The sequence below is a fragment of the Pterocles gutturalis genome, unplaced genomic scaffold (assembly GCF_000699245.1).
Source record: "Pterocles gutturalis isolate BGI_N339 unplaced genomic scaffold, ASM69924v1 scaffold4125, whole genome shotgun sequence".
NCBI lineage: Eukaryota > Metazoa > Chordata > Aves > Pterocliformes > Pteroclidae > Pterocles > Pterocles gutturalis.
In genome coordinates, this window is record NW_010145591.1 from 1 (window position 1) to 12072 (window position 12072).

The 12072-nt window shown below is 37.6% G+C and overlaps 1 protein-coding gene across 1 annotated transcript; it reads left to right on the plus strand.

Annotated features, from left to right (window-relative positions):
* Positions 1–1271: 1271 nt before the first annotated feature.
* ARRDC3 (arrestin domain containing 3) lies at positions 1272–10197 on the plus strand (the record flags this gene model as incomplete). Its single annotated transcript, XM_010085417.1, has 7 exons — positions 1272–1353; positions 3801–3948; positions 5155–5257; positions 5652–5908; positions 6312–6474; positions 7244–7398; positions 8807–10197. Coding segments are annotated over 7 exons (965 nt in total), but the record flags the coding sequence as incomplete, so codon positions are not given.
* Between the last annotated feature and the right edge of the window lie 1875 nt (positions 10198–12072).

The following is a 12072-nucleotide window of genomic DNA, read 5'->3' on the forward strand; positions in this document are numbered from 1 at the left end:
TGGGAGGGGGTGGGGGATAAAGGGAGGACGGGAACTTGTCTGAGGAGGAGATGGCCGTGCTGGGAAATACAGACACAACCGAGAAAAACGCTCCCCCTCTCTTTAAAAAAAATAAATAATTTTTTACCCTCATACCGATACGCATTGTCTCGCCCTTTCGGTGCGTTTTCCTGACACTTACTATCGTGACCCTGCGTTTGTGTCGATAGCTTGCTGGTGGGGGCTGGTTTTATTTTTTAATTCTTTTTGTTAAATGCCGAAAAATCTTTTTTTTTTTGTGGTTCACTACAGGAAAGGGAGCGTTGGCATGTCTGTAGGACAATGGGGACTTAAAATCTTCCTGTAATGCCTACATTAATGCTTCAGACCATTAAATACAAGCACTTGCCTCTTTCCTTGTCTTGCTATGTCTCCTTCTATTATTCCGGCTCTTTTTTTATGTGCGAGATACTCAGTTATTTCCCTCTCAACTTTATATTTCATGGAGTCAGCGGTTTTTTTCTGGTTTTAAGGTAATCATGTTGGGATAAATAGCAAATTTGTTGCTGCATTTAAAGCGGCACAAGAAATCAGGCTGTAGACAACGGTCAGCTTTCTTGGGGGAACCAGCAAATACCTGTGTCTTGCTGTCCAACCAATATCTTAAGCTAATCTAGCAAAAAAATCTAGAGCTTAGCTGTAGACAATGTTAATCGGGCGGCTTGCCATTTTTCAGTGCTCCTGAGTTCATCTGGTACTTTCCAGGTGGTGCTTGTGCACCCCTTTTTTTTTTCCTCCCTCTTCTTTTTCTGGTGATGAATTTCTGGACACTGTTGCCAGGCAGGAGATAAAAGGAAACCGAGTTACTAAATTTAGTCTTACACAGCAGACTTCATGCAGATTTGCTTAATGTGGCTAAAGAGCCATCTCTATTTCATTTTAACTAGGAATTACTGTGGAAAGCATGATTTCCATTTCAGATCTTGCAGGCAGGCCTTGAAATGGCAGCAGTTGCAAGTGTGTCAGTGTTCAGAGGCAGGATTATAAATTAAAGCAAATTAACCTCTACTTTCTGTAAGGTCAGTATGGGAATCTTCCCTACCCTTCTGTAGGTAAGGTTTGGCCCTACATCCAGCAGTTAATACAAGTGGACCAGAGATGGTAGTTTCTGGGACACCATGTTCTCAAGTGCTGTGACAAGTGTGTAAATCCCTTTTATTCTGGAAGAGAAGCCCATATAATATATAAAATGTGTGCAGGTGGAATAGCATGTTATTTTTTTCCCTTCCTAGATGATGACAATTCAGAAGAAGGCCTTCACACCATCCACGCGGGGAGGCATGAATATGCATTCAGCTTTGAGCTTCCACAGACGTAAGTGCTAGCACGTAGTCCTGGGGCCCTGCTGCCCAGCCGTCTGAGCAAAACTCCTGCTGTGGGTGGAGGGGAAACCTTTTCAATGGTAGTAGGAATTGTGCTCCAGCATGCAGCAGAGGACATAATCTCATTAAACTCAAGAGGTTGCTTTTGAACTGATCCACACTTCCTTTTTTTTTTAATTTCCACAAAATGGGAGCTTGTTGCTGCCCAGTTGCTCACTTGCTTTCAACCAAGTCCTACTGACTCATTAGGTCTTCCAATATTTTACCTCTTCCCAAGAGAAGGGAGAGGACTTTGAACATTCACTGGAGTCCTGCAGAGTGTCTGAAATGCCTTCTAACCCAACCAACAGTTTACTGGAGCCATGCAGACCAGCAAAACTAGAGATATGAACACAGCCTAATTGTTTGGGCTGAGTCTGGAACAGATGCAGCAACTTCTGAACAAAAGAGGAGGTTGTTCTCGTTTAAATAGGATGTATGTACCCAGGCTGGCCTTCCTGCAGAAAGCCTGTATGGAAATAAGCAGAAGCAAGAAAAATTCTTATATGTAATCCTATTTGTCTCAGAAAGCAAAGGTGCAAAGGAAAAGTGAGAGCAGATGTGCTGAGATTGTTCCCCCACCCCTGAAGTCTGAAATTTGTAATGTGGACATTGTCAGTGGAAGATTATGGAAATAAACTAAATAGAAGTTGCAATAAAATTAAATATACAGGAACAGAGGGAGTCTCAGCATGAATAGAAAAAGGAGCTTTTTGCTGTAAAAGGCAAGCAGTGAAGTCATTAAGGTTAAAAAAATTTGGCAGTGTGTTATGTGAAATAGCTCAGTACCTAATATTAAAGCTAATAAACCAGCAGTTTATTAGAGGTGCTGGTTTTAGCAGAACCTGCAGATGATGAACACTTATGGGTCGGTTTCAAAGTGAACATCTTACTGGAAGAGTGGAGAAGACATGGAGATTTTTAAAGACAATTTAGCATTCTGTGAAGATCTCAACTACAGAAATAAATATGGCTAATACTGAACTTCCCTTGAGTTGAAGGGGCATTTAAATATGAAAAAACAGAACATTATGTATGAACATGAAATGCTTATCTTGAAGTGAAACAGATAGCCAGCAAAATGCCACAAGCACTGGTCAAAACACAGGTTCTTTTTAATAAACCTGAAGGAGTAACTGTGACACCAGCTGTTGATAATGCTGAAAAAAGCAATCCAGGTATTAAAAGCTTGAAGTTTGACACTGCCTGCTTATTTGTTATTTTGTGTCCATAGCATACTTATAAAACTTATTTAAACTACAGAACAACAGTGGAAAGAGAAGGCAGATGCTGGCCTTACTGATTTTTGTGCTAAAGAATATGGAGCAGGATGAAACATGGAAGACTGATTAGAAAGTGCTTTCATTTGGATTATTAGGAAAAAAGTAAACATTTCACATGTGCAAATAGAGAAGTCAAACCTGTAACTGAAAAAATTCATTCTAGTAAGTTACTAGCATGGCTAGTAGTATTCCCTCTGGAAAATGCAGAAGCTTTGCAAATGATTTATGTTTAATTTATACATTATGATGTGCTCAAAACATAGTAAAATACTTGCATAAAAATAAGTTATGGAAAACTACTGTTAAAGCTAGTGTTAATTGTAGATAACTGGAATATAAAGATATGTCTTTCATTTTATGATGTTATAGGAGGAAAAAAAAGGTGATCCTGAAAGGTTTGGGGAGCCTTTTCACATCGTTTTTCCTCTAGCTCGCAGAAAGGACTTGTTTCATCTGTCAAAGTTCAGGGCAGAATAGGCTTGATGATTTTATGTATGTATGTGCTTAAATATGTCCATCCATATACAATAAAATGTTCTAAGCTGGTCTCGTCAGGGTAGAATAAAATTAGAAGGTACTCGAAATAGGCTTTCTCTTCATAACTCTTAAATTAAAATGTTACTTTACTTAAGGCAAAATAAACTACAAAAGTGCTGAGTTATAGCTAAAATTAACCTGACACTGAGATACCAGCCAAGTAAACAGTAGGCAATAAGTTACAAAGTACCATATCGAAAACAATAATTGGTTGATACTACTGCTGATTTTAAGTTGGTAGTGTTAATTTGGCCTTAAAAGGGAATGCTTTACTCCAGATGTGGAAGTGGCCTCTTAAGTTTAAAGGAGATGTGTGCTCTCCTGGTATTTTCTGGTACAATTCTTTAATTGATTCTTAAATCTATGCAAAACTATAGTAGGATGAAATTGGAGATGATTTTTTTCTCCCATCTTTAATCTTGAATTTTTGTGAGATATAGAAACTTTGCAAATAAGTTATGCTGCATTAAGTACTACAGTGCATTAGAAATGCAATTCTGCATACTAATCCCTGATCTGATCAGTTGTATCATTATTGGACAAAGATTTTACTCAGTTTTGACCTTTGTGTCCTGCACAGACCACTTGCTACCTCATTCGAAGGCAGACATGGCAGTGTGCGCTATTGGGTGAAAGCCGAATTGCATAGGCCTTGGTTTCTACCAGTAAAATTAAAGAAGGAATTTACAGTCTTTGAACATATAGATATCAACACTCCTTCATTACTGGTAAGAATTGACAGAATTACTCATTTTTTTTGTTTGACATAAAAATGATGAAGTGAAACCATATCCATATCTAATTTTACATAATACTTATTCACTAGTTTAATTACGACTGATCTTGTAAGTGTTAATATCAGTTCAGCAACTCTTGCAACTACTGGTATTTTGAAAGCTACATTTTCTTATACTTGGAGTTGCTTCATATTTAAGATACGTAAAACAGCTTTGTCAATTTAAATTTATAATACTAAATTGTGAAGTGTCCCTAAAAAGTTAACTTTTGTGAGCTGTTCCTCTTTGATTTTGAATAAAGAGTTATTTGTGGAAAGAACAGTGAAACAATGTTGTAGTGAGAGACTGCTAACTTAAAAATGCAAAGTAAAAAATGTACTGGTGTGCATAATTGATAATTTCCATATGGATAGTGTTCTACCAATGGGGAGAACTGATCACAATTCTGTATAATCTTTTTCTGAAATGTTATTTCATTAAAATAATTGCAGTATCACAGCTGCTTTGAATGAGAATTTCATGTCAGTCTGGCCTTAATTCCTTTTCTTTTTTTCTTCCCCTCTTATTCCTCAAATTCTAACCTATGGAAGGGGGAAAAAAACACCTCAAAGTCCATTGAAACAGGTTTCTTGTGTGTATGGGTAAAAATAAGACTTTATTTAAAAATAAGGGACACTGGCCTTGCCCAAATTCCATTAAAATCAAAGGACTCCCATTTGACTTTAATGGGCTTTGGATCAAGTCCTAAATCCTGATACTGTGTAAAAAAATGAAGTTTTGTTTAGTATAGATGAAACAGAAGAAATAGCAGGAGTCAAGGTTACAGTACTTCAGTGTAGCAATTGTTTCTGAAATAGTGTACTGGAAAGATGTTCTAGTTTACTGGTAAATGAAAAGCTCTGCCAACATTATGTTGGGATATGTAGGATATAAAGCCTTTTCTGAAGCTATACAGTATTTATGTGTAAAATATTTTAAGTATGACTGTAGTATGAAGTGCAGCAGAAAAAGCAGTGTTAATGAGTAATGAAATTAGAATAAACTTTATATCTGCGTAGTGCCATTAAAATGGCTTGGTTTTTTCCTCTAAAACTAGCTATATTTATGAAAATATTTAAGTATATTATTGTGTTGAATTAAGTAGATTAATGGGTTAATGGAACTCTTAATTAAATGTCCAGTGTTCTTTTCTTGCAGTCACCCCAAGCAGGCACAAAAGAAAAGACTCTGTGTTGTTGGTTTTGTACCTCAGGCCCAATATCCTTAAGTGCCAAAATTGAGAGGAAGGGCTACACCCCAGGTATGTAACAGAAGTAATTATAGGAAATGTTTTTCCTTCCCTTTTAAAATGTCAGTTTGTACTTGCTGCTTTTACATAAATGAAATATTTAAACTATTCTTGCCACCTCAGTCAGCATTCAGCAATTGTCTCAATGTTTTCTTAGCTACAACTAATTTTAACTAATGCTAGCTGTGTCTCCAAATTGTCCAAGGATGTCTGCTTCTATTAGACCTGTGCATTTTTCTTTTAGAGAAGCTTGTGGTGATCCTATTACTGTTAGAATCAGTGGGTGTTTTTCAAGGCACAGGGTTGATAGCAGTGTCCAGCACATTCTGACAGTACACAGAACAGGGCAATTTGCTTAACCTGCCTTGTAAATACAAAGAGAACATGAAATTCTGTTTTGTTTTAGGTGAATCAATTCAGATCTTTGCTGAGATTGAGAACTGCTCTTCCCGTGTGGTAGTGCCAAAGGCAGCCATTTACCAAACGCAGGCATTTTATGCCAAAGGGAAAATGAAGGAAGTCAAACAGCTTGTTGCCAACCTGCGTGGGGAATCCTTGTCATCTGGCAAAACAGAAACCTGGAATGGCAAACAGTTGAAAATTCCACCTGTTTCCCCTTCAATCCTTGACTGTAGTATAATCCGTGTGGAGTATTCACTGATGGTACGTTGGATGGTCTGTTTCACTTCATAATTCCTTGCAAATTGTTAATGAAGTGTTCTGTGCTAGCTAGTGACAGAAGAAATATATATCCTAGTGTTAGTGTCCTGACAGGAGTTGTGTAAATTAGTTCAGTTCAAGTCATGCATGTTCTTAACAGTTTGGTGTGCCAGCTAAGGGCATGTGTTACAAGCAGACAACATTTCCATGTGAGGGCTCATGTTAAGAATCTTGAGCTGCTTTTAACTTGGGGAGCTTTTGGTCTCCATAGGGGCATTGGCCCTAAAACAGACAGTAAGGAACTTGGGTTCCTCATGGAAAATTCTGTGGCCAGAGAACTTAGTGTAATAATAAGGAAGTGCTTGTACAAACATACATTCTAATCACACCTCTCTTGTTTGCACAGGTGTATGTTGATATTCCAGGCGCCATGGATTTGTTCCTGAATTTACCACTGGTCATTGGTACCATTCCTCTACACCCATTTGGTAGCAGAACATCAAGTGTGAGCAGCCAGTGTAGCATGAACATGAATTGGCTTGGTCTGACACTGCCTGAAAGACCAGAAGGTAACTTGGCAATACAAATCCCCATCAGTTTGCTAGTCTGTGAATTTTGTCTGCTTTATTCATTGCTTCATAATAAAGCTTATGGGAAATCCCTTGCGGATATTTCCTTACTATCTGCTTGTCCTTTGTAGAAGAAGCCCTACTTTAGTCTCCGAAGGACAAGCAGTGAAATCCAGCTGCTTGGAAGCTGCCACAAGTTAAAGTGCAAGATGCCATTGTACCTGTACAGAATTAATTCTTCCTCCAGCTGCATACTTGGTTATAAGACATTGTAACTTGTCATAATAGCAGTTTATGTTGTCATTTACCAGCCTTAGTAGCCAAGGCTTTGTGAAAAGGTGCTGTAATTCATTCTGTAATTCATTTCAGTGGGAAATTCTGCTTGTCAAAGGAGAAATTCTGTCTCCTTCCCTTTGTTTTCACATGTCCAATAAACAATCTTTTTTTAATGTACAAATCCCAGACTTGGATTTCTGCAGTACAGAGGAATGCAGTGTTCTGTTATTCCTGCCTGTACAAAAATACAGTATTCTGGGTATGCTTTAAATTCTAAGGGGATGATTAAGCCACAATAAGCAGTGGTTGCTCTGCTCTTGTATTTGGGTATATTAAAAAAAAACCCAGCCTTTCATGTTCAACAACTGTTAAATAGTCACTGAAGTAATCTGCCTACCTGCTGGTGCATTTGACAATGCTAAAAATTTATTATGATCTATTTTGACATGCATAAGAACTTGCTGTTTGACCTGAATGTGCGTTTTCCCTGCAGCACCTCCAAGCTATGCAGAAGTGGTCACAGAGGAGCAAAGGCAGTCCAGCCTTGCACCCATGGGTGCTTGTGATGACTTTGAGAGAGCGCTTCCAGGACCATTGTTTGCATACATCCAGGAGTTCCGTTTTCTGCCTCCACCCCTCTATTCAGAAGTAAGTACCTCAGAATATGATGATTCGCTGTTTTTCTGAATTCTGTCTTCTGAAATAAATGTATGAAGTTGGTTCTTCCTAAAATCAGGATAAATCAGTAAAATAATGAACAGGGGATAAGGCAACTTTTTAGCTTAGTGCAGGTGATTTGCATCAAGAGTTTTCAGTATCTTCACAATTCTAATGCTTTGTAGAAATTCCCAAATTGTTATGTACCTTAGCAACTTGGTTAAAACCTTGTATTATGTATGCAATACACAGCATTGGCTAACAGCAACATTTTGGGTCTATAGTTGCATAGTGTGCTAATGTTTTTTAGCTCTGTTTCTTTCTAAAACTACTGTCTGTGCAATTTTGGTTCTGTGTCTTTTTTGGTTCTCTGTGGCTTTTAGAAGTTCCATGCAGACAAGTTAAAAAGGTATTCTTTCTTACTGAAGTTTCCATAAATACACAGTTCTCCAGCACTTCCTGGCTGCATTCTTAAGTTCTGTGAAGGCCGCTCAATAACCGTGACATAACTTCAAAAGCTTTCCATGTCCATATTTTTCACAAAATAGCAGTGGTATAAGAGATCAGTAAAATAGCGTCCTTTGGATAAATCTTGCCTGAATTCACACACAGTTGATTCATTTTTTTCTTTTCCTCAAACAATCTGCTATTGAGTAGGCAGAGAGCAGCATGGTTTTTGTCTGCTGGAGACTTATCTGAGGACTTTTCCACAGCTTAACCATAGAATACAGCTCTTAAGTACTGAAAATTAAAAGAGCTTAAAGACTTAAAGACTTTTGTGTCTCAAAAAATGGTTGTATAAAATTATACTGTACACTTAAACTATTCTTACCATCCAGTTTTGGAGACCCAAGTTAGCAAGTTGTTCCCCTTCTTCCTTTTTTAGAAAGGAAGATGAGGTAACATGTGGAACACATGAACTTCTAAGACATTTTATGTAGTGCTTGAGGGTTAATTGCTTGTAAATTAAAAGTGGAATGATTTTTTTTACTGATGGTGTTCTATCTTTTGAAGCAAGAAATCTCAAATCAATTAAATGTTAAGTTACAGTTTTAGTGATAAGTTGTCTTTTTAGTGTAGAGCAAATAAGTAAAAAGATTGCTGTGCTACTAAAGCAGATTTTTTCAAGTTTTTTATTAGTTCTTTGGGCTTATCCTTATGTTACCATCAACCTGTATGTAGTTTAAAATTTTCCACTGTAGTTACTCATTTTTAAATGAAAATTTTCTCTAATTGACTAGAGGTTTTTAGTTGAATAAGCTTTGGATTGGGAATGCCATTTATCACTATGATTGTCTTAAGCTTCTGAATTTCAGGGTTTTGTTCAGGTTGGTTTATTTCTAGCAATTGACTCTAAGAATGCCTTGGATTGTGATTTTTTTTTTCCTCTTTTGGTTAGATTGATCCAAACCCAGATCAGCCCACAGATGACAGACCATCTTGCCCCTCTCGTTGAAGGAATCCATAAAAAGCTGACTTGACTTGAGTTTTGAATCGTACCTGCCATGTTGAAGGTCAAGGTGTCATAGTGGAGACATACTTTCAAAGGAAGTGGTTTTGCTCTTGCCTGTATGGTGAATAAATGAAAACAACCTGTGGTCATGCTTTGAAGCCTACAGTAACATTGTAGGACTGCTCCACATGCTTGAAGACCTGAGCTTTTTTTTCCCCCTCCCTTTAAATACTGGCACATACTAGGAGCAGCCTTACTAACCTACACTCATGTGTGTCCAAACACTCAACCACATTGTGAGAGAGGGATGGCTTCCTCTTATGATTTGGAAATTTGCACATGCTCATTGCTTATGGTGGGTGGTTCAGTGTCACTACAGCTTATTTTCTCATTTATGCCAGACTGTTGTTACCCTCCTCTTACTTGTTTGTGGTCCGCACAATAAGGAGCAAAAGAAAGTTTCGACAGAAAAAACAACAGCAACAGACTTCGACAAATGCACTGACTTTTCTTAATTTAATGTAGCCTGGACTTCACCTGCATATGCACATGCTCAGAATTGTCCTAGTAGGCTGATCATGTATCACCTCTTCAGCTTGGATCCTATTGTGGATTTATTTACAAACATCAAATGCCTTCAAGCCAATCCTTCTTGCTGTTAGTTTTGCAGCCTACTGTAGTAGATAAGCAACAGATATGGGGATGGGGTAGGGGGTGGAGAGTTAATAGAAACTAATAGACTTCAAGATTGTATACCTTCTTGATTTCTTTTAAGAATTTGTTGCCTTTCTACTATTATTGCAAAGCAGCATTTTGTTACAGACTGCCTAAAAATCACTTAATCTCAGGTGAACTCATCACTTGCCAAACTGTTGGAATGCTATTTGTTTTGTTATGTTGCACTGTTAAGTTACTTCTTTTTTTGTTTTGTGTTTGTGTTTTGTTTTTGTTCTTTACTTGAGAGGGGGATCTGGAATAGGGACATGCACAAAAGTTACAAAACCCACCCTCATTCCCATTTCTCTTTCTACATTATATATATAGAAAAAGATGTTCAAGTTGCAAAGCTTTAAAAAATAAAGGCCACAAATTAAAGCAGCACCAGCAGATACCAGCTCAACCTCTGAATAATTTTAAAAGGAAATAGTCATACACTGTCTGTATAGACAGATTGATATCTCAAGTAGTAGGGATGGGAAGGGAAAGTAAATTTATTTTTATATATAGTTACCTAATCACCAAAAATTCTATATGTAATGAGTCACTAGTAGAAAGTATATTTGAAACTGCAGGAAAAGCTTGGACTATGCTAAGAGCTCAGTTTGTGCACTTTGTATTATCTTCAGGGTTTATGATACTGTAAAAATAGTAAGACTAGAAGTATAATTAAACTGGGCAAGATCAGTGTTACCAGCCATACTTGGTTAGCTAGAATTGCTTTGATGATTGCATCTTCTGTGGTACTCTCAAGAGCTTCAAAACAAACAGGACGGTGAGTTTCACTGTTCACCATTCATTCATAATGCAAGAAATTATATGGAAAGAGCACTTGCCCTTGAGTGCACCCCAAGGAAGAAAAAGTGCAGTGGAGCTAACGCAAATACCAGCACTTAAAATGCTAGAGATTTATAACAAAAGTCAACTTTTGTTTTCAGGAATTGTGTAACACAGACCATTGACAAAGGGATGCTCTTCTGGTGTTGACTACTTAAACCAAGATGTAATCCATCAAGTATCTATCTCCTTGTGCAATAAAACAGCTCAGAAGGGAGCGAGAGAGGGGAGGCCGGTGTTTCTGTATGGTGCTTATCCTTGAAAAACTTCTGCCTTGTTTTTAAGGCTTCATAAATGCAACGAAGTAATAGGCTTTTCCATAAGTGGCCTTTATGAGAACATGAACTATAATTCATGTTTCAGAAATGACAACAGGGTGATAAACTATAAATGAGTCACGTTTTAAGTGATTCAGTTAAAAGGCTTGGGCTTCAAGCAAGAATATTGGATGAGAAGGAAATTGGGTGATGTCTTAACGTTACTAGGCCAATTTTGTGAATGTCCCTTCCCTCTACCCTCTCCAACCAGACAATTTTAAAAGCTGATGGGATCGTTGGCATAAAAGGGCATTTGGTGGTTTTACTTTTTCCTTTTTGTTACTTTAACAGACTAGGGAACAATTGCTGATATACATAGCATTAAAGTACTTAATGTAATGGAAAGTTGTGTAAGAAGCAGGATTGACCAATATCGTAGTAATTGACATGGCATCGCAGCCTTTGGGATTCAAGTGGAAAATTCTATAATCTTATAAAATAAAGACTTTTCAGTTTAAATTATCTTGTTAGTTGTTCAGAGGCATTACTCCTTCACAAGTATTGGTCAATTCTCAGCATTATAAAACATGAGGTTCACAGTTGTAGCCCAGTATTTGATATAGAATTCTGATCTGAATTAGGAAAAAGTAAGTAAAATCCAAACGTTAGAGAAACAAAGTGCAATATTAAATGTTTGCTTTATAGATCATATTCTATGGCTGTTTGTACTTTTTTTTGTTTTTAGTTTTGGTGCTGAATATGTCCTTGTAGACTCTGTTTCAAGAAAACATGTGGAAAACAATTTAATTTTTCCTATTGCTCTTCCTTGTGGAAAATAAACTTTTGTAAAAAAAAAAAGCTTTTAAATCCTATAACTTTTTATATGTGATCTAAATATTTTATTTAAAACACATCTATATGTGAAATAATCACTGTAAGGAACAGGAACTTCCTACAGCAACATGTACCCTATCTGTCTCAAGCTAGATAGGGAAAAGCGATTTCTAGAACTGTACCACTAATACCATCAGAGTCCAGTGTTGTCACTTTCAGGCCCTTTTATTTAGGCTCAGGGCTGACATGCATTTTGGTGGGGCTGGGGGATTACTAGAAAGGTCTGGTTTGCGGCTGGGACTTAGAAATACAGTTTGGTGACCTGGGGTGGGGAAGGTAGCCTTTGCTGTTCCCTTGGAAGGTCCAGTGTGAGCAGATGCTGAAAATGTCCCCCTGTGATCTGCCCTGCTCAGTGGAGCTCTGTGATGGATTTGCAAACCTCCCCAGTATGCCAGCAGCTGCAGCTTCTTGCTTCTGCATACTGTGCACAGCTGAACCTCTGACAAAAAGGGATTGTCGTCATCCCTTGGGATCCACATGTCGTTTGACCTCAGAGAAGGTTCAGCA